Source organism: Echinops telfairi, unplaced genomic scaffold (assembly GCF_000313985.2).
Source record: "Echinops telfairi isolate 266 unplaced genomic scaffold, ASM31398v2 ScPeMD7_7467;HRSCAF=8505_0, whole genome shotgun sequence".
NCBI lineage: Eukaryota > Metazoa > Chordata > Mammalia > Afrosoricida > Tenrecidae > Echinops > Echinops telfairi.
This window is the reverse complement of record NW_022111367.1, coordinates 9628515-9651836: the sequence shown is the minus strand read 5'-3', so window position 1 is coordinate 9651836 and position 23322 is coordinate 9628515. Positions and strand designations below refer to the sequence as shown.

The 23322-nt window shown below is 37.8% G+C and overlaps 1 protein-coding gene across 1 annotated transcript in view; it reads right to left on the bottom strand.

Moving 5' to 3' along the window:
* Nucleotides 1–23322, bottom strand: part of TM9SF2 (transmembrane 9 superfamily member 2) — a 71824-nt gene that overhangs the window by 5366 nt on the left and 43136 nt on the right. Inside the window, exons 8-15 of the mRNA XM_004704277.2 lie at nt 22436–22515; nt 21506–21614; nt 14517–14649; nt 13847–13966; nt 10198–10255; nt 6506–6665; nt 4423–4574; nt 3041–3152 (exon numbers count right to left, since the gene is read on the bottom strand). Of these exons, the coding sequence (XP_004704334.1) occupies nt 3041–3152; nt 4423–4574; nt 6506–6665; nt 10198–10255; nt 13847–13966; nt 14517–14649; nt 21506–21614; nt 22436–22515 (924 nt within the window). The remainder of the gene's footprint in view (nt 1–3040; nt 3153–4422; nt 4575–6505; nt 6666–10197; nt 10256–13846; nt 13967–14516; nt 14650–21505; nt 21615–22435; nt 22516–23322) is intronic.

Below are 23322 nucleotides of genomic sequence, written 5' to 3'. Positions count from 1 at the left end.
GTAGCCCTGCTCAATTCTTGTCCTCATGAACTGATCACTGAAGATATGAGCGCTACAGCATAGTTCAGTGAAGAAATCAGATGGTGCCCGGCTATCATCTGGGCTCTTAAAGGATTGTCTTAAGATAGCAGGCATCTAAGAGAGGCGTCAGCTGAATTGAAAAGGAAGGACAACACTAGCCCACGTGATCTAAGGGCTGTAAATAACAAAATTCAAGATCGGAGGAGGGAACTGTATTAGAGCTTAAGTTCTGAGAACCTGGTTTGCAGAAAACTATGGATGACAATACAGTGAAAGCCCCAAATCCATTTTCAGAGTTCCCACATGGATTAAGCTTCCACTGACTTCCATGAGACCACTGACTAAGGAAGTGTAGTCTTGACCCCAGAGTATACTGGAAAGAGGATTACTGAACACATAGGTAAAATTTAATATACCGTATACACTCGAGTATAAGCTGGCACGAATATCAGCCGAGGCACCTAATTTTACCACAAAAACTGCATAACAAATGTGCTGAAAAACTCAGCTTATACATGAGTATATACGGTATTATAATTTGTTTTCCCCTTTGACCAATTTTTCACTTATTCTAATTTTATTATCTTCTACTTCCACATGGATTTTTTTCCTGTTTTGTTTTCACTGCCTTTTTAAAAAAAATTACTTTCTTTATAATGAAATTCAGAATACATAAATCTATAGACAGCAACTACATTAACATTTCTTTAGGGCTATGGCAGAGGTTGGGGGTTTAATGAGGAAATAAAAATAATGTGTAGAAGAATGAAAAACATATATACTTCTTTTAATATGTCTGAAACACTGAATTGGATGGTATGTGGATTATATGTCAATAAAGCGCTATAAAAAAAAAAGGCAACAGCATTGTTCCCAGTAGTCAGAAGGTTGCTGTTGTTAGATGCGATCAAGTCTGTTCCTGCTAACGGCGACCCTACGCACAACAGAATGAAACAAGCATGGTCCTGGGGGCAGCTTCACAATCATCCTTATGCCTGAGCCCAGAACCCAAATGTCTATTAACCAATAACTAGATAAGAAATTGTGGTGTAGACAAAGAATGGAACTTTAGTCCACCATAAAGTAAAGTACTGATATAAACTACAATGTGGCCGAACCTCAAAAACATTGTTACATGAGACCTGAGACACAAAAGGTCCCATATTATATGATTTCATTTTTATGAAATGTTGGGAATGGGTAAATCCATAGACACAAAAAGCAGACTGGGAATGCCAGGAGCTGGGACGTGAGGAGAATGAGAAATACTGCTTAATGGGTATGGAATTTTATTTAGGGGTAATGAAAACATGTTGAAATTAGACAGAGGTGGTGGTTGTAAAAGATTGTGAATGCTATGAAATGTCTCTGACCTGCCGTTTAAAATGGTTCACTTTATCTGTGTAAATTTCACCTTCACTACAAATTAAAAGCGGCCCCTTGCATTGCTATGACAGGTTTTATCTGTTGGGCAGAGATCTGCACTTGTGAAAAGTGATCTGCTCAGGGTAAACAGATCCCAATCGATTGGGAGACCGAACTGTGCCGGGCAACACTCCTGGGGTGCGGCTCCTGGTGGGGCTCTACTTGCATAGACTCCCTATACCAACAGTGTCTGGAGTGCTGTGTCACTGAACATTTGTTGATGTTATCAGTGTAATCGCCTTATACCCCAGGAAGATGAATGACAATGGTTTTCTTTTTTGGTTTTCTGCCTTTCGTTGGTTGCTTGGTTGTTACTGTTCTTGGTCTTAAGGGGTTCTGTTTTTGTCATAATACAAGTGCCAAAGTAAACCAGTCAGAGATCACCCATGGACAAGTGGGTGGAGTCTGTGCTCCCAATCCAAGAACAATTATATCTGCTAACATGGTCCTGCTCAATACTCACCTTCATGAAATGATCATTGAAGACAAGGGTGCTATAGAAAAGTATGGTGAAGAAAGCAGAATGGTGCCCGGCTATATATTGGAAGTGTCTGGGGTCTTAAAAGCTTATATTCAAAGAAGCAGCAGTCTAAGTGAGGAGTCAACTAAGTCTACATGGAAGCTTATGTGATCCAAAGATGACAATAACAGAACCCAAATATGACAAAAGGGAAAGTACCACAGCTCCAACAGTAAACACCTAATTTATAGAAGGCTATGGAGGACAGTGGAGCCCAAACCCATCTGCAGAGTATCTTGTCAGATTAAATCTCTGGCAGACACCTTCTAGCCACTGGCAAGGGACTTGAAGCAGCTTTACTATGAGACAGAGATTATTATAAGCTTAATTATGCTAGATCGAATTTAATACTTGGTCAGTTGACCTCCTCTTGACCCAACTTGAATTTGTTCTAGGCTCAAGAATTTCTTGATTGTTCCATGCAAAAATTTCTTCCCTGGCTGTTTAAATTTTGATGGTGGTCTTTTCTTTCTTACTCATTATTTGTATTTATATCTTCACATAATTATTATTTTATCCTTGCCATTAAAAAAAGATAAATAAAAGTATAGCAAGTTTAATAAACTTCAGTATCATCTCCTATATAGAAAATCCTAACTACAAAAGAATGAATTTAAGACAAGCTAACATTTAAAATTCAATTCTACTTATTACATAGGGATGTCATCATTTGTCATAATGGCATGAATATAATTCATTATAATGTAATCAATGAAACTTTTAACGGTTTCCTCCCACATCTAACATCAATTTTTTTTACATTCTGAGTCTAGAAATATTTTTATTATAAAACCAGTATTAATTTTTAAGGCATTTAAAAAATTCAATGAACACTCAGCACAACTTTATAAAGTACGATTCTTCGGAAATTAACATTTAAAGCCCTCTAATAATAAGCTCTAAATGAATATACTGAATTAGGTACTCAATTTACAGCAGACTACATTTGACTTAGCCATACAGGTCAATTTCGATCAAGATAAACAAATAATTTCAATTAACATGTACTATATGCTAAAATTATTAACAAAGATACAAAAATATGCAAGTAATAAAAACATTGCTAATACATACCTCTGCACATAGATGGAAATAGCAAAGAAGTATAGTTGCTTCAGAACATGTAATGACCAAAATGATGAACACCAGAAATAGGAAGCCAAACATGTAGTACATCTGATGAGACCTATAAACAAATGGACATTTTGATAAAACTATATTTTCTTTTGACACAGTAAATGATAAGCTCTTCTCATTTTTCCTCCCCACAAATCAAACCAGACAAATCCTAATAGATATAGGTGGTGATACAGGTTGGGAGTCGAGTCGGGGGAGAAAGGATGCGGCACTACACCACTGGATTAATTTATCTTCCTTCTGCAGACACCTGGATCTTCAGAAATATGCTTAGCTGACTGGTCTACTAGTCATGTAGACACACATGAGAAAAGTTAACAAAGGGTTACTTTGACACACGGGGTTAACTATATGTGATAAAAATCATCAAGTTTGAAAAATTACTCTAATAACCTGGAGTAAAAGTTAGGTTCTAATCACTAAAACCTTCAAATCTAGGTAGTTATAATTTTATGCTACCCATTACTTTCTGTAGCTTATGTTAATATGATCAAATAATGATCAAAATATATCACAAAATATACACTCAAACCACCAAAAAAACCAGGCTCACTGCCACCAAGTCAATACGGACTCAGCAACTTTAACGAGCCGCTAAAAATAGCCACTACAAGTTTCCCCTTGCAAACAACAACAAAAATCACAGAAAGAAAAAATCTTAGGATTGGGAAGGCCACTGAAGATGCTCCGGCCTGTCTCCAATGCTGTCTCAAACCACCTCTACCGGCCACTCAGTCTCACCTCTTGGAAGTGGTACTGTGTGATTTTTATGAGTATTGGTTTGGATAACCTAGGGCTAAATGGTAAATTAACCTCAAAGCCTCATTTCCATCTCTGTAAAATGGGGAAAGTTCTGAGAACTGAACTATAAGAATTAAGAATGAATAAGAATTAAGTAAGTAACAATCTTCACAATTTATATTTATTAATTGTAAATTGGGTGGGGGTTTACATTTCAGATCAACTTGGTATTCAATAGTTTAAACTACTAATCAAACACCCCAATACCCTCCCCCCGCTCTTTGATCTCTCTTATTCTGTGGACCACCATCTTCCTCTTCACCCAAGTTAACATCCATCACTGTCTTGTCTACTGCTTTCTTTTCTCTCTCTCACCCTCCCTCCTCAATTTAGAATGGTTACCAGTATTATTCTCTCTCCCCTACCCACGTTCCCCCCTTGGAAAAAGTAAAATAATCTTGAGTTATTTTATAAAGTTGAGTTACATTGTCAAATGTAAAAAGCAATTTGTAAAAACCAAAGGAAAAAGATAGTATTATATGCAATGGCAGTGGAAGGGGATATTGCCTCTGGCTTACCAAATACTATTCAGAATGAAGAAAAGTTGTATAAAGATGCACCCAAATGGCAAGATCCCTCCCATGATAATACCAGGCAATGGCTTTGTGTAGAATGACTGCTCAGGAATTTGACGTGGAATCTGATTGGTTCGAACTGGGTGTTCAATGGCCTAAAGCGAAGGAAAATAAAAAAGAATTCATATTTAGCTATTTTTAAAAGTTCTCTGCATTAGACTATTTTTGCCTGCTTTTTCTCAGCTTCCAACCTGACACTAATGGTAATAACAGCCTACTTAAGTCATCAAACTGAAATTTGTATTTAGAAGCAATGAAACTGACTGCCATCAAGTACAGTAATTCAGCCTGTCTCCTGGAACAAGTCATCGCTATTCCCTGCAGTTACCCACTGGCTAATGGCTTTATACAAGGAAAGAAATACAGAAAGGAGAACACAGTCCTTGGAAAATAATAGTTAGTACAAAGGTAGAGTTGGGGTTTTCTTTTTAATTATATACTTACAGTGAGAAAGCAGCTGACCCTGAAATTTGTCAATGTACTTTTATTTGGTGATAGCTATTATCTTTATTAAAATTGCTCAAATTACGGATACAAAAACTTTAAGAAGGCAGAGAATGTCTATAGAAAGCTTTATGACCATAAGGTACTGTGATGTTCTGAAGTAGTCTCCCTTGTAACACTACATAGAATCAGGAGTTGAGCTCACGCAGACTCACGGAGACCCCATGTGTCAGACGTCCACTGCGCTCCACAGTCTTTTCTGTGGTTGGGTTTTGGCAGTGGACCGCCAGGCCTTTCTCCCGAGGTGCCTGTGGGTGGACTTGAACCTCTAACTTCCGCTCAGCAGCTGAACACTTTAACTGCCATACCCAGGACTCCAACAAACCATATTGCAATATAAAAACAACGAGAATCCAATGTTCGTGGATGGTACAGACTGTGGGCACTCATCTATTAATCTAAACGTTTCATCCAGTGTCAGGAGACGAAAGGTCAGTGATCTGCTTCTGTGAGACGCGTGCCACAGCAGGCCTTTCTACTCTAACATTCAGGGTCATCGTGAGTCAGAACAGGCTCGATGGCAGCGGCTTTTAGGGGGGATGGAGATAGTAAGGGGTATAGGATTAAAGTAGTTAAACAAAGAAAAATGTATGGATATAGAAATTAATTTCCTAATATGAGCTTAAAAAACACAACATAATTTGTGATGATAAACCCCAATTAAAATTTGTTATTTTCATTGAAATCATACTGCCTTGGGCTGGACTCTTTTCGATCTAGGCATGTATGCCCATAGGCAAAGAATAATGGTATCATTTTTCATGTTTTCAACAAGCAAATATTTGAAATTTTGAGTATTTATACTTAATATATAATTCTAAAAAATGAAAACTGTCAGTTTACTATTGATGATTACTTATATTTAAAATCATACATTAAGCAAACTCTCAGAGAACTGGAAAACTACTTTTGCAGTTTGGTGTGCTAGGAGCAATAGAGACTAAGCAGCAATGATCATTTCTGCCAGGCATTCCATGTGCCTCTCTCCTAGTCTACTACACGATGGTACTTCTTTTAACCCGTGGATGGGATATTTTCACAAGAGTCAAAGACAGTGGAGTAGGAGAAAGATACTACTGAAATAGAAAGTAAATTCTCATCTTCTCCCTAGGCTGAGGCTAGAAGGGGGCAGCATATTGGAGACAGACTGATTATAATCTTCCTTAAAATAGTCACATTTGAAACACATGTATTACTGTTAAGAAAAACTGTATGAATGGAGATTTTTTTAAAAAGTAATAATTTGTTTCACTGTCAAAACTTCAAAGTTTTAGTTTATTTCAGTAATTATTTCCAATTAACTTGTATTAGTTTCATTTATTTAAATAACTTTGAAATCTAAGTTTACATTTGTAACCTCTCCACCACACCCTAAAAACTATTTTCAGAATGATTACTATCAAAACAGAGATCAATTTTCTATGAAATCCAGACTCTACAGGGTAAGTTTCTATCTTTTGGGCACTTCTGTGATATTTTTAAGCTGATATTTATTGGAAGAAATTAACACCTATAAACTTACATTCTTCTTAAAACCAAAATATGCACCAATAAATGTTAGAGGCACCGATATGCAGAACCAAAGACCCAAAATGGCAACCAATGTTCCAAAAGGAATAGCTGCTGAAGACCCTTCTCCCCAGAGAATCAGGTTCATTATGAAGAAGTCAGCAAACACAATCCTGGAAGACAAAATAGGGTTTTGAGTAAAACCAGGGAAAGGAGCAAAATGATACAGTAACAATTATATGTCATTAATAATAAAACCCGAAAGAAAATGCCAAATGATCTAGTAGAGAAAAGCCTGCTTCCTGCCTTCCTCCCACCCTCACTGTCTCTTTGTAAACACATTCAACTGTCTCAGCATAGCTAAACAGTTGCTGTGCTTTGTGCTGGGACATCTCGTCAGTCTCCACGTACACACGGTCTGGTTCGTGTTCTACATGTGGCAGCCACCACACATCTGCGAACCCCTTTACAATATTCAGTTGTCTTACGGCAAGTTAATATGGTGAATTAGCATCTCTTACTAATCAATAAGCTCCACAGACTTTTCATATAGAGCTACATTTTTGAGGTTATTTCAGATACTGTATAATTTTTCTCGTGCTAATACTGTTGCTCCTCTCCCCATCACCAAAACCACTACTCAAACATTTAATTCATTACTAGTGTTCAGGATCTTGGAATATTTAGCTGATATCCGATCATTCTGACAAACTCTATTCTTAAAATTAAGCTTTAAAGTTAAAATTCTCTGGACATTTTGCATACGCAAATCATGTTTCCTATAAATAATAATTTGATGTTTGCCTATTTGAAACATTCCAGGAGGACTTTACAAAGTTTCTGGGATGTGGCATCTGGGGTCTTAAAGGCTTGAAGTTAAACACGGGCCATCTAGCTCAGAGGCACCAGAGCCCACATGGAGGAAGCACGCCAGCCTGTGTGACCACGGGGTGTGGAAGGAATCAGGTGTCGGGTATCAAAGAACAAAAAATCATATCACTGTGGATGAGGGTGAGTGCAGAGTGGAGACCCAAGGCCCATCTGTAGGCAACTGGACACCCCCTTACAGAATGGTCGCGGGGAGGAGACGAGCCAGTCAGGGTGCAGTGTAGCAACCATGAAACATACAACTTTCCTCTAGCTCTTAAATGCTTCCTGCCCCCCACTGTCATGATCCCAATTCTACCTTACAAATCTGGCTAGACCAGAGGATGTACACTGGTACAGATAGCAACCAGAAACAAAGGGAATCCAGGACAGATGATCCCTTCAGGACCAGTGCTAAGTGGCGATACTGGGAGGGTGGAGGGAAGGTGGGGTAGAATGCGGGAACCAATTACAAGGATCTACATATAACCTCCTCCCTGGGGGATGGACAACAGAAGAGTGGGTGAAGGGAAATGCCGGACAGTGTAAGATGACAAAATAATAATAATTTTTAAATTATCAAGGGTTCATGAACAAGGGGGAAACGGGGAGGTAGGGGGGAAAATGAGGAGCTGATATCAAGGGCTCAAGTAGAAAGCAAATGTTTTGAGAATGATGATGGCAACAAATGTACAAATGTGCTTGACACAATGGATGTATGTTTGGATGGTGATAAGAATTGTACGAGCCCCCAATAAAATGATTTTTTAAAAAAGTTTCTGTGAAAATTCCATCATCTTTTCATTCCATTATGTTTTGAAAGCTCCATTGTCATTTTGTAAAAAAGCTAAAATTTTATGTAAAAGAACCCAAAAACAGAAAGAAAAAAAAACACCCACCCAAACCTGGAATTTGTTTTATACTAGTAAAAGCCATTGTGTTGCATTGATTGCCATAATTACATGCAGGTATTTAAGAAAATCCAACCCCACTGTCCTCCAGTCAATGCTGACTCATGGCGCCTTACATAGTGTTTCGGAGACTGTAAATCTCTGTGTGAGCAGACCACCTTATCGTTCTCTCCTGGAGTGGCGATGGTTTGAGCTGCTGACCTCACTTATCCCATAGCACCCTCAGAGCTCCTTATGTGCAGATGAGGACTGACCTAAAACTATAAGGAGAGGTTTCCTATCCAAAATGTTTTCTTCTATTCCTAGGAGCTCACCAATTCCTCTGTGCTCACAGTATACTTAGATTCTTAGATCGTGCTTTCTTTCCCTCTACTTACCTTCCCTGACATAAATAACTACTTTTAAGGGGCAGGGTATAAAGAAGATAAATCAGACAACGTGGATTAGAAATATAAAAGAACCAGCAAAAATTCCTATAAAGCAAAAAAAAGTTTGAAGAAGCATTCCAATGTTAGGGAATGAAAAGAGGTAGAGGGGAAAGGCCAAAAAATGGTTTCCAGATTTGAAAATGGCAGGAGGCAAAGGCTAGATTTACACTATAACTATGTTGAGAATGCATAGGGTTATATGTGGGGCTGCAATCTTCAGGGTCAGCAGCTGGAAACCACCAGGCTCTCCTCATGAGAAAGATGGGACTTTCCACTCCAGTAGACAGCTGCCGTCCTGAAACTCCAAAGGGCAGTTCTCCCTGTCATATACAGTTGCTGTGAACTGGCACTGACTCCATGGCAGAGAGTTTGGTTCTATGTAGAGAAAGTGAGAATAACAGACTATAGACTATTTCTTCTCAAGACATCCACTGGGGTAGACAGACGTGGTGAGGCCCCTGTAAAGATTACAGCCACAGAAACCCTATGGAGCAATTCTACTCCACGAGAGCCTGGGTGGTGCTGTTTTCGTCACGGGGTCACTCTGTCAGAACTGACTTGACAGCACCCAGCAACAGTCATATTTGTAGGAATAAGATTAAATGTAGAAACAGAACCCACAGAAAGGGAGAAACCAAGGACGTCAGATACGGGAAAGAATGCTTAAAAGGCAAGCTTATAAAAGACAGTCTTGGTGAACAGCCTCCTTGAATCTACAGCAGAGGAATGACAACAGAAGATGTGGCTTGAGACAAGCATAATCGGGAATCGTGCTGGAAGGGCTGAGAGGTGCGTGCATCTTCAATGGAAGTAATAATTTGAGTGCTGACGCTAAACTTGCCTGAAAAAGCTGGCTCTTATCAGTCATTTGTGGCCAGAAAGCTCTTTCACTTCTGACCTGCAGAGTGTACAACTTGGGCTTTCTTTAGCACTGTTGATTGTTCAAGGGCTAGTTCTTAACCACCAGAAATTTGGGGGTTGAAGAGAAATTGGGTTATATGTCTAGAAGTAGAAGCAGGAGATGTTTGATATCAGAAATTGTCCTTTAGAGAGGAAAGGGCTTTTGGGTGGTAATTGTTTATTTTTTGTTTTCAGTATATGTTCCTCTACTTAAAAGGGACTCAAACAGATAATAATACTTTTGATAAAACTCAAAAAATTTATGTTTGCCTGAACTAATTTCAGATGAAGTTTTTCTGTGTTTAAGTCAAAAGCTTTAAATGCAGTCTTACATGACAACAGGTATGTCTGATTACTAAAGACTAAGAAAAACTAAGACTTTAAAAAAAAGAGAATATAAAAATTCTCAAGTCTAAAAGGTGCTTTTCTCAGATAATGTGTGCAGTAGTCATTCAACAAGTACTTACTATCTACTTTTCACATCCTTTTACAAAATTAAATCTCTGGTTCAGAGACAGAGAATTAAGGATTTAAGACACAAACAATGTGGGCACTAAATTATGACTATAATAGCAAGCATTTATTGTATATTTACTTACCCAGGACAAAGAAATGATGTTAATAAGACGTTTGTTTTCCACTTCTCACCTCCAAAAGCTAGAGAAGAAAACAAAAATAGTGAAACAAAGACTTTAAGCAAACCAAACATCCAAGTAGTAGTCCACAAACTGCTAAATGCCACTGGGTGCTCGGTCCTCAGAAACGACAGTAGCAAATGCTAGCGATTCACTTGAAATGATCAAAGCAAGGACACATGTTAAGGATCTGCCCAGACTACTCTTACACGGCAGACTTTTCTATTGGGAGAGAGTAAACTCGATCAAAAGAAAGTCATCTGGGCCAGTGTTTGTTTGAATTCAAAACAAATCAAACTGCCTAAAATGTCAGACCGTATTTACAAACAGGGCTGGCTGGGGACAGAAAAAGCGCAGTGTGGATTATTCTTTCCCCTCTCTTATGGTCAGTTTCGGAACTTAGAAACCAGATGCCCCAAGTTCAACAAGCACTGCACTTATTTTCTAACAGCCTCAACTGTTGGGATTCCTCCAGCCCTGCAGTAAGAGGTAGTGGGCATTCGGTATCAGATCACGTGGCTAAAAAGAATAGAAAGGTTACCACCTTTTGAGAGAACAAATTTGCTTATGAACTTTTGGCTTTCCTTTACCCTTTTCAACTTGTGCTTTTCAACTCACTTAACAATTTATCAAATTTGAAGGACAGAGTAAAAAGGTAAAGGTACTCTCCTCTAGTCTCAGGTTTAAAGGTAGAGATGAAAGTGGTTGAGATCTGAGAACTGCTTTGGGTTTGTTTGTTTTTTTAATAGTTTTTGAGTAAATGTGCCAATCACACTAAAAGAAAATGACAAATAGGTTGTGGAATTACTAATTCTTAGCTTCATATAATTCTAATAAAAATTCACAAATTATCATTTGAAGCATTAGAAATGATTCTATAAAATGAAGTTTGTGACTAGGCTCATGTGACAATCTTCAGTAATGTTCTGATTAACATGCTACGTAATCTATCATTTGATCTCCCTTTTGGGTCATTTTAAAGTTGTTTCAGCTTAAAAAAAGTGGGGGGAGTGGGGAGAAACACGTGCATCCATCCTCTGTTGACTCCCCTCTGACCCTGACCAGGGATGGGAATAGCCTTGCTGTCATGCAGAGTGCACTGGAAAGCGCATTATGGCAGAGGTAGTTAGGTTAAAATGTAACACTTTATCATTGGATCTCCCTTTTGATCCATTTTAAGTTTGTTCGAGTTTTTAATATGTTCTGCTTTCGTTTTGAGGGTTTTCCCATTTTATCTTGTTTTTTTTTTTTTTTTTTAATGTTTTTCTGTATCTGAAATCCAGGATAGGCAAGTTGATAAAGTCACTAACTGAATTAATGGTTCCTTGGGAGTATATGACAGGGAAGGTTGGGGGCAATGGAGAGCTTATAACAATGAGTACAAGAATGAGGAAAATGTTCTAAAACTGACTGCAGTGATGACTGTACAACTCTTCTTGATTTGACTGAACTATTGAATTGTATCATATTTAAATGATATGCTGATAAAATTTAAAATCCCAACACACTACTGACTTGCAGCGGGAGATTTAAAGGATGCAATGGCCGAGATCTGGCTAGGGAAGGAGCACCGATTAGAATGTCAAGCAGAGGGAACATCGTGTGGGAAAGTCCTTGGGCAGGTCTGTAAGACTTCCTATCTTGCACGAAGAACCAAAGGGAAGCTAGTGCAGCTGGCTGAGAAAAAGCGACCATGAAATGACACTGGTATAGGGGTGGGGGTGGGGGTGGCAGTGGGACAAGACTCCTGACTGTGTTAGCATTAAGGAAAAAAGAACTTCCCAAAATACTTAGATGTTTATACTGACTCACACATACAAGGGGGGACTCCCCCCAAAGCAGAATTGCACTGAACAGAGTGGAGCTTTTGTAGTACCCATTTTCCTCACTTGAGCAACTTGCTCTGAGTGAGTACACCCAGTGGGGTGGTCTGGGAAGGTTCTCTCTGGTCACAGTGAGTTTTTTCTTAAAAGCAGTTTCGCTTGAACTTCACTTTTTGTGATGGCCGATTTAAAAGAACAAGGTGCAGCTTTGAAATTTTGTTTCCTGCTCAGGAAAAATGCTGCAGAAACTGTTGTGATGTTGAACACAGGTTACAAGGACAATGCTATGGGAAAAACTGAAGCACAAGTGGTTCTCTCGTTTCAAAACAGGTGAAATATTGTTGATTGATGACAAACCTCGTTCTGGACATCTGTCAACTTCCCCAACAGATGAAAATGTCGACTTGTAGTGTATTTGGAGTCCATTCCACCAGGTCAGACTGTTAATCAAATTTTCTATTTAGAAGTTCTGGAAAGATAGCGTAACAGTGTGCAACAAAAAAAGGCCTGATTTGTGGCAGATGGGGGACTGGCTTTGCCACCAAGACAATGCACCTGCTCACGCAGCCATCTGAGTGCGCCAGTTTTTGGCAAAAAAACAAAACAAAACAACCGAGCATGTCTCTTGCCCCACACACGTTACTCACCTGACCTCAATCCTTGCAATTTCTTTTTGTTTCCATGAATGAAGAGGGACATGAAAGGACAGTGCTTTGAAAAAGTGGAAGAGATGATAAAAAAAACAAGGGAGGTGCTGTCAAGTTATCCAAACAGATGAGTTTGAAAAATGTGTCCAAGAGTGGAATCGTAGATTTGACAAATGTATTAAGTGTAATGGAGAGTACTTTAAAAGTGGTAAGGTTGTTTTTGTAAAAAAAAACTTAAATATTTTTAAGTTAAAATAATTTCTAGTTTTTTAGGTATCCCCTCATATATATACACAGAATACTTTTAATGCTTAGGAAAGAACTGTACCTGGCAAAGGTAAGCTAATTATTTCTAACAGTGCCCACTTTAAGGTCACTTATGTAACTCTACTGTGCTTCACCTCAAATTTAGTCAGGAAACTGTGGGAAACCCTAGTTCGTTTATGTTTTAAATCACAAATTACTCGATGGGACTTCATATTTCTCAGTGCCATCAACCCGGACATTCACTGGCCTGGAGAGGCTGCTTTCCAACTTGTCTCCTCACAAACTTACCCTTGCAATTCAAAATAAATTTTGAATTGAACTTCATTTTACTTCAGAGAAGTAGATCATAAAAGAATGTAACTAATTACATTATAAAAAGTAACTTACTCTGGGGCTCTTTTTAAATAGTGAGCTCTTAATTTACTTTAAATACAGTTGCTGGTTATCAATACTTAACTGATGCAATTTTAAGTATGGCATCTCACATGTAAAATAACACATACTTGTATGTATTCTGTTTTAGCTATTAAATCAGGGGCTGCTTGTTTCTATATTTTCTTCCTTTACGAGTCTACATACGCTTCTATGAAAATAGCAAATCTAAGTTAAGTTGTCTTGTTGAAATTTTAGTAAATCAAACCTTAATAGAAAAGGGAAAGAAAGAATGGTGTGTAAGAAATACATACATTTTCTTACTTCTCTGCATGGGATTTTTGAACAACTAAATCAAGGGACAGTCCTTCACTTTACAAGCCAGGTTTCTAACAATACAAACCTAGTAAGAGCTGTAATGATCTGATACAAAGGTTCAGACCCACTGATGGTATAAATGAGGTGGCTGATTTGACACTTAACAGAGTATAAATGTAAACTTACATTTATAGAATCTGGCAGCAACGTAACCTGCAGGAGTTCCCAGAAGCACCCATAAGACCACAGCACAAGTCATCAACGCTCCTCTGTTGGCAGGTGACAAAAATCCCAGGCAAGCAAAAACTGAAAGAAAAAAAGTTATTATCAAATGTATTAATGGCTCCTTTTTTGGAAAATGATGAAGAATGCTCTGCTTTGAAATGAGAACACAACTTCATGAACACAGACACTATGCTATCATGCTGCCACATTGACTCTTCAAGAACATTTAATGTACTACATTTATTTGCTCACATACACAGCAAACTCCACATTAGAAGTATCTTATGAGAGTCCACAGACCCCACTTTCTCTTTGGGGGGAAGGCTGACTAAATGCTGAGAGGCTTTCAGCTTTATTGAGATTCAAGTGCAGTTTTTAAAAGAAACATGAATAAAAAAACATTTCCACTATGATTTTTACTTTGGCTCAGTTTAAAAACAATACAGCTTCAAATTTGGGCTCTTTAAGGGGCATATGGAGAATCAAGCCTTTGGGCACAGCTAACCCATGATCTTGAGAGCTAAAAGAACTCTTCAACGTAGTCTATCTCATTTTGGAAAACTGGTTTTCAACTAACTACTAAAACTGACAATAAGTATTTCCTGCTTTTTAATTTTCACATAACACTTACACAGAGTCACAAACGTCATTATTAAGATCTGAGTCCCTGATCCTAGGAAGACAGACAACAGCATCCCTTTTCGCGGAGGGCGGAAAATATCACCGTGAACCAGTTTCCAGCCAAATTCTTCCTGGGCATCTTCCTAAAAAGGGAATACAATAGTTTTAATTTTTCATGTGGTTTCACCAAGACAACTACACAGCTCATTCACAGCTGAATATGTTACATAAAATTAAAGAAAAATTTTAAAGTACTAGTCCTTATTTCAAATCTGAAATATGAAGCGTGACTTGACACTGTGGCTTTCTTGATTGCTTTTAAAGAAATGTCATGTGGTAAGGTCTATAAATACAGCTATTGAGAAATTTTAAAGAGAAACATAGAACGATGTGACAGCTAATCTCTCTATGTGAAGCTTTATAATCCAATCTGATGATTTAACTTTGAAACGATACTCTAATGATAACCTCCAAAATAGCAGCTTTCATGTTATACTTACTTTGCTAATGCAGTAAGCTTACAACATAGTAATAAATTTGTATCACTAGTCCAAACTATATGCAAACATATGTTGCTCTCAGATGCTGTTAAATGGGCCTCTGACACATGGTGGCCCTTACACATAAAAGGGTTTACACTGGCTGATTTTTTTCCTGTTGTTGTTAGGTGGTTTTGAATCTGTTCCAATTGAGAGCGATCTCAGGTAAAAAGAGAACAAAACACTGCACAGTCCTGCCCCAGTCTCATAATTATGCAATGCATGAGGCCAGTGTTTCAACCCATGTCATTAAAAAAAAAATTGTCAATCCATTTCACTGAGGCTCTTCCTCCTACTTTGCAGGCCCTGTACCAAGCCTCATCACCTGCACTTCCAAGAAGCACTCTGTCTGAACTTTTACAGACAGATCTGTTTATGATGGCAGATCATGGTACTTCAATATTCTTTACCTCTATCATAACTCAAATGCATCAATTCTTCCACAGTATTCCCTATCCGTTGCTTTCAGCTTTCACACAGATGTAAGGTGACTGAAAATATCATGGAGTGAGTGAGTCAGGCACACCTTCATCCTTAACCCCCCAAACCAAACTCACTGCCATCGAGTCAGTGCTGACTCACAGCAATACTCTGTGGGTTCCTGAAACAAACTGTTTATAGGAGTAGAAAACAGTCTTTCTCCTGCTGAGCTGCTGGTGGTTTCAAACTGCAAACCATACAGATTGCAGCCCAACTTGTAACCACTACACCAGGGCTCCTTAAAGTGACATCTTTATTATAGTTTGAAGAGGTCTTGTGCAGTAGATTTGCAAAATACAGTGTGTTAGACAGGTTTCTCTAGAGAGATAAAACCAAATGGCTGATAATTTAATATATTTATTTATAAAGATAATTAGATATATATAACAAGAAATGAACTGTTAAATCATATAGATAAATATGTAATACAAGAAGTAAACAGTTAAATTATAAAGCACTACAAATGGCTCAATGCAACTCACTCCCGTGAGAGAGAGTTGTGAGAGACTAGCAGAGAGAAGGCTCTCCTTTGTAGCACAGATGGAAGTTTTTAAATCCGTTAGTCTGCACTTAAAGCGCACTTTTGAGGCTCTGAGATCATACCTCTCCTTAATCACACTGTCCATTGTAAGAAGGACCAGCCAACCAGCTTCCCTATACTTGTCATCCTTACAAAACTCCTGGAAAATATCAAACATACGATCACCCAGAGCCTCTCCTTTAACCATCACCTCATCTATCGGTGGTGCTACTTTAGGTATTATTTTTGCTATTTCACACCATGGATCAGGAGGAGTAGCAGACTTATCCATGCTTTGGGATGTTGAAGTAGCATCACTAGTGTTAAGACTAATCAGGCTGGAGAGCCAATTTAAGAAGCCCATATTTATGATTTTATTTCTCTAGAAGCACTCCTGGTACCAAAATGTGTTAGACGGGGTTCTCTAGAGAGATAAAACCAAATTGCTGATAATTAAATATATTTATTTATAAAGATAATTAGATATATAACAAGAAATGAACTGTTAAATCATATAGATAAATATATAATACAAGAAGTAAACAGTTAAATTATAAAGCACTACAAATGGGTCAATGCAACTCACTCCCGTGAGAGAGAGTTGTGAGAGACTAGCAGTCCTTCAAGTCCAGTCTGCTGCCAGATCTTCCTCTATTTCTAGAGAGCTAGGCTATGTCAGTACAGCAGCCAATCACAAGGCACGTCACCAATTGTCATCCAGGTCACCAACCTCCAGTCCCCAGCTCCAGAGATGTCTTAAAGGGACCTCAACTTACAGCGACACAGTCCACAGGCTAGGCATCCCACAGGTAGTGTAGCCTTTAAATTGAGGCACAGAACAAGCAAGGCAGCCGCACACTGGTCCAATGATCAAAGAGCGAGAGACAAGAAAGGCGAGGCTCACCAAGCCATTTATCTCTTTGCCCTTCAGTTATTCCCACTTGTGTTTATCGGCCAGGCTGGCACAATAAACTATCTCATACAGTATGTTATTTATATCTTGAATGCTGTTTCCATTAACATTGATAGTGGATTCAAGTAAAATGAAATCCTTGACAATTTCAGTGTTTTCTCCTTTTATCATGATGGTCCAATTGTGAGAAGTTCTGTTTTCTTTACATCGAGTTGCAATTGATAACGAAAGCTGCCATGTTTAATCTTCATCAGTAAGAGTTTCAAGCTTTCTTTGCTTTTAGCAAGCAAAGTTGTATCATCTCCGTAATTAAGATTGTTCATTTGTCTTCCTCCAATCCTGCTACCATGTTCTTCTTCAAACAGTCCTGCCTCTCAGACATTTGCTCACCACACAGACTGAATTAGTGTGGGGATAGGCTGCAACTCTAACGATACATTGGTCCTGATTTGTAACCATGCAGTGTTCCCTTGTTCTGTTTTCAACACCATCTTTTGGTCTACGTACAGGTTCCACATAAGCACGGTGAAATGTTCTGGATTCCAATGCTTTCCTTTGGCATCTGTAGTTAGTTATGAACCACATAGCCAAATGCCTTTGCATAGTGAATAAAACACAATTAAGCAACTTTACTGTTCTCTGCTTTCAGCCAAGATCTACCTGACATCAGTCAGGATATCCTTTGTTTCAAGACCTCCTCTGAATTCAGCTTGAATTTCTGGAAGCTCTCTTTCATGTACTGCTGCAACTATTTCAAAATTATTTTCAGCAAAAATGTTATTTGTATGTGGTATCAATGATATTTTTGTTAATTTCTGCATTCTGTTGGGTCACCTTTCTTTGGACTAGGAATAAATGTGGATCTCTTGTAGTCATCTGGCTAAGTATGTCTCTTCTAAATTTCCAAATGGCATAGACTAGTGAATGCTTCTAGCTTAGCACTAGTTTGTTGAAACAGTTCAATTGGTTTTTCCTTAATTCCTACAGTTCTTGTTTCTCACTAATGCCTTCATTCTACCTTGGAGTTCCTCCTATAAAACAATTGTTTCTCAATCATATGCCACCTCTTCAAATGGTTGAATATTGACCAATTGTTTTTAGTGTAGTGACTCTATATAGTCCCTCTATCTTCTTACGGTGCTTCCTACAACATTCTGTATTTTACCAACAGAATCCATCAATATTGCAATTTGAGGCTATTACAGATTTGTTTAAAATTTCAACTTCAACCTGAACTTTCATGTAAGCAATTGATGGTCAGTTCTACAGTGGGTATTGGCTTTGTCTGAGCTGATAATACTGTGACTCTCCATTGTCTCTTATGTAGGCAATGAAAAAGGTATTTGCTATGAAGTAGTTGGTTTTCAAAACTCTTATCATATGATCTTCGGCTTCATCTCTATCATGGCCACCTTTCCCAAATACCAAGCCTTTCTCTGTTTCCAACTTCTACATTCCAGTAATTATGCATCTTGATTCCAAATATGCATTTGATTGCATGTCTGATCAATTTCAAACTGAAGAAGTAAAACTTCAATTTCTATATCATTGATATTAGTGGCTGCATACATTTGAGTAATAGCTGTATCAAATAGATAGGTATCACTGCAAGATAGACCATGAAACATTCTTTTTGACAATGAATGTGACACTACATGACTGTCTGGCTAAAAATGGCCAATACTAGTTCATTTCGGCTCACTAATGGTAGGATATCATCAATCATTAAGCTTTCATTTCTGATGACTTCCAATTTCCCTAGGTTCATGCTGCATACACTCCACATTGCAATTATTAGTAGATGTTTGTAGCTGTTTGTCGTTGCCCTCCATCAGCAAATGTAGGTCCTGAAAGCTTTGCTCCATCTGTCATAAAAGTCAGCTGTGGGGCTCACCTTCCAGCACTGTAGCAGATGTTGTGCTGCTATTCATAAGGTTTTCAGTGGTGATCCCCTCAACAGTGTACTGCCACTCCCTTCTTTGTAGTCTGTTCTTAATCTAAAGCTCTGCTGAAACCCGCTCGTCACGGGAGACACCGCTGATATTTGAAACACTGGTGGCATACCTTCCAGCATCACGACACGCAAGCCCCACACTATGATGAGCTGACTTGCCACGTGGTCACAGCAATTCACAAACCTCCACTGACAGATAAGAGGTGGCAGAGCCGCCAAGAAGGTGAAAATCCTAACACTGAGCCACCACTGCCCTTAGACACAACACATATACAGTGGCCTAGTCAACACCTCCATTCGACTCCTTAATAGACATTTTAAAAATAAATATCCACAATGCATTATTATTATATATAAAAATGCTTATTTAGGATTTCTTTGTTCAGCAATTCTTTGAAACCTGCCTACAGGGTTATCTTCCTTTCCATTTCTATATAAATTCTTCAGTAGGGGTGCACCATTTTTGAAAGATGACTTTTTTTGGGGTACATGATTGTAGGTAAACAGTTAATTTTCCTCATCAATTTAAAATTATTATTCCATGATCTTTGGGGTCCATTGTCAATTTAATTGTTAGTCCTTAGCAGGTGCCAGTTTGTCTGCTTGTTTTTGTCCTTTGATTCTAAGATCTTCTCCTTGTCTTTGGTGTTCAATGGTTTTATCACAGTTCATGTAGGGGCGAATTTAAAAATATTATACTTAAGAAATTGTGTTTCCTTTTATCTATGGATTCCCATCTTTCATCTTCAACTGTTCTGAAACATTCTTAACTGGAATTTTTTCATGTATTTTATATTCTATAATAAGTCCAGTAACTGAAATTTTTTGGAGGGGAGGAAGAATGTCTAAATCCCATTATTATATATTGTAAATCTCTGTTAGAAAATTCATATTTAATTTAGAGACTTTCTTTCTGAGGATTTCTACTTATTCTGCTAAGAATCAGATGGCACTTACTGACCTAGGTCTATTTTGGTCCCATTTCAAGAATCCAGTTGTAATGATGGGGTTCAGCTCCCTCATTACTGACCCAAAGTTTAATCTCCTAACTGGGTGAAGTCTTGATATAGCCACTGACCCCCATGGCAACTTCTCATGTTTACAGGGTTTCCTGTTCTGATTTCAGCTCACCTGTTAGAAGTTAGGGTGAAGGGGTCCTTGGAGACCTTGTTTATCTATCATAAGCTGAAATGTATCAACAACTGTGGTCCATTTATGGATTTATTTATGCATTCATTTAATGAATGTTTACCAAGCACCAACTACATGCTAGGGATTATCTGAAATACCAGAAATACAACAGTGCCCAATGACCAGGAATGTAGTCAGTATAGTTGGAACAGAATTTTGAGAATACAGGATTAGATTACTTGGCACCTGGCAGGCAGTATGAAAGACCTAGTGGCACAGTGGCTTAAGCAATAAGTTGTTAGCATAAGGTCAGTGGTTCAAACCCAACAGTTGCTCAACAGGAGAAAGGTAAAGCTGTCAGATCCCACGGAGATTTATAGTCTCAAAAATTCAAAGACACAGCAGTTCCACTCTGTCCTACAGGGTGGCTAAGAGTCAGAATTGACTGGATGGCAATGGATTTGGTTTTATTTATAGACATGACAAAGACTTTGACTCTGAGTTAAAGGGGAAGCTGAGAGCAGCATGATCAGGAGTGACATGATCTCATTTAAGCTTTAAGGGGCTCACTGCTACACTGTAAAGGACTGGAGGGAGGAAAAGAGTGAGAGTGAGATGTAAGCAGCGAGGCCACTGGCCATATTCTTTAGGGTGGGTCCGTACAATTAAAAATTGTGATGAGTATCATGAAATTATTTAAATAAAATATTTAGTAAGATATATAAGATATGAAATTTATTTAAATAAAATATTTAGTAAGACATCTAAAATTATGAGAAAAACTATAAATCCCCCAAATTTATACATATTGGTACATTCTTTTCTAAATAGAACAGGATGGAAAGATTGGAGAGAAAGGCTGAAGAAACTAGGGAAGAGAAAAAAATAAAAACTTGAGTTTTTGCATTCATTTAGAAATTACTGCAATTCTTATAATTTTCAGTTTTCTATTATAAAATAAAAATGTACAATTTGAATATCATTATGCAACTCAATGTGTTTTGAGAATAAAACAAAAAACTCCAGGTTGCTATATTGCTTTGAATATACCAAAATGTCAAAATCATAATTATTCAAATTAAATATACACATATGTAAATATTTAACACATACATATATACACATATACAATTAAAACTTACTGACTGTCCACTCTATTCTGCCATTTATTCCACAAACCAGGTGCATGGTGGGTATGGGGATTCTGACCAGAATGAGATCCATGTGATTCTGCACCAGGCTAAGTGACAGCGATCAGAGTATGACCACTAGTTCAGCTCTGGGGATCTATCTTTGTCTCTAGAATGCTGAGGACATTTCTAGAGAATACCAAATCGTTACCATTTTCTTAAATTCAATATCACATTTTAAAAGGCAGTTCTGCCTAAAGCTATTTAGGCTGGTTCCAAAGTAAACATAATGACTGCTGTTGGCCAGTGAGTGGTTAAAAGTTTCTACTCACCGTAGAATCCATCTGATTATATCTGGCAATATCTTTATGTAGAGTCCGTAACATAATCATAGCTACCATTCCAGATAAGAAGAGGACGATAACCAGGGAATTCATTATGCTGTAGAAATAAGCACACCATGATTCATTTCTAGTTGAACTTCTGAAATAGTGAAACTTGATGTACAATGGCTTACTGAGTAACATTAAATGGCTCTGATCAATTTGAATATGAACTTTATTACCTATAACTCAACAAATTCAATAGTCGATGCTCTCCCATGTTCCCTTGCTGTGGCTTTCTCAGTTTACGCACAGTACTTCTGCTGTCTACTTAGGGCTGTGGGCACCACCACAGTGAGAAGGATGCAGACTTGTGCGCTGCAGAGCCACCGTTTCTCCTGGCCAACATCATTAAATAACTACGCTCGGAATCACTGCAGCCAAATGGCAAGGAATTAAAAACTGATCCTCACCCTCACAAGTTTACCGAAGAACAAATGTACAGGGAAAATTAGTGAGTACCAAAAGGATTAGTTAGCTTAATAGAAAAGGGAAAGTAATGGCACCATAAATAACTTTCTATATAAAACTTCTGAGTCATGCTTTGAAAAGAATAATGATTGAAAAACCAACAACAGTAAAAACAATAACTATTTATTTGGCACTCTTATTTGACAGCTAACTTGCTTAAATTCAATATTTAATTATCTGCTTTAATCCTCATCAAGATCCTATGAGGTAACGATTTCTAGACAAGGAGACATACTGAAAAAGTGATTTGCCTTGACTCACTTAAAGCTAGAACTCGAACCAAAGTCTATCTGATTCAGAAGTCCAAACTTTGGAATAATGGGAAAGGATCAGAGATCAAATGAGATGTTCAAAGGGACAAAAATTAGAAGCAGCAGAAAATATAAAGTCAATTAACTGTACTCTTACCTAAACCACTGAATGTGGGTATGAGGCATAGATTCCAAAATATAATCCCATCTGGATGCCCATCTGATTTTTTTATCTTCCTACAGGGAAGGGAGGGGAGAAAAAACAAATGAGACCTTAAAAATGCATTTACTGACTGTATGAATTTCAAAACTTCAATTCACCACTTGTCCGTCTTTCCATTAATCAACAACTGCAACTTCTAATTATAATAACGAGGGTATGATATCATACTTGAGACTCAATTTTAGGCTTATTCAAGTCTAGGAGAAATTAGGAGATTAAACACTAAATAAAAAATACTTAGGAGTTCCTAACAATACATAGGTACTTGTATTTTTTAAGTCTTGCTTTAAATTTATAATTAGTAAAGGTATTTTGGATATAAAAATTTACAGTAGTATTTAAATTTTTCAGAAAATAACTAAATGGAATAACATATTCTTTACTCTCTGGGATGCCTTCTATCTAAGCCTATGGGACATCTACTTATCCAAGCCACAGTCAATCACTCTGGCACAGTAAGCATCTGTTAGTAGTTACCAACACTGAGCTCAATAATTAGAGCGAAATAGAGACTGTCTTCTGCATGAGGCTGGCAAAACTAAACTGTACATAGTAACTGTAAATGTCGTGACATAATGGATGGCTGAACTATTTTCATTTTTTTAAAAACATTTTATTAGGGGCTCATACAACTGTTATCCCAATCCATACACACATCAATTGTGTAAAGCGCATTTGTACATCGTTTCTCAAAAACTATTTTCATTTTTAAAGAGATAGAATGTGGTCGAAGAGTCTCAAAATTTTTACATTCCTCTTGAGAAAGGTATCCATTAATGAAAACACTTCTTTCAAGTTCTTTAGTGCATTACAAATAACTT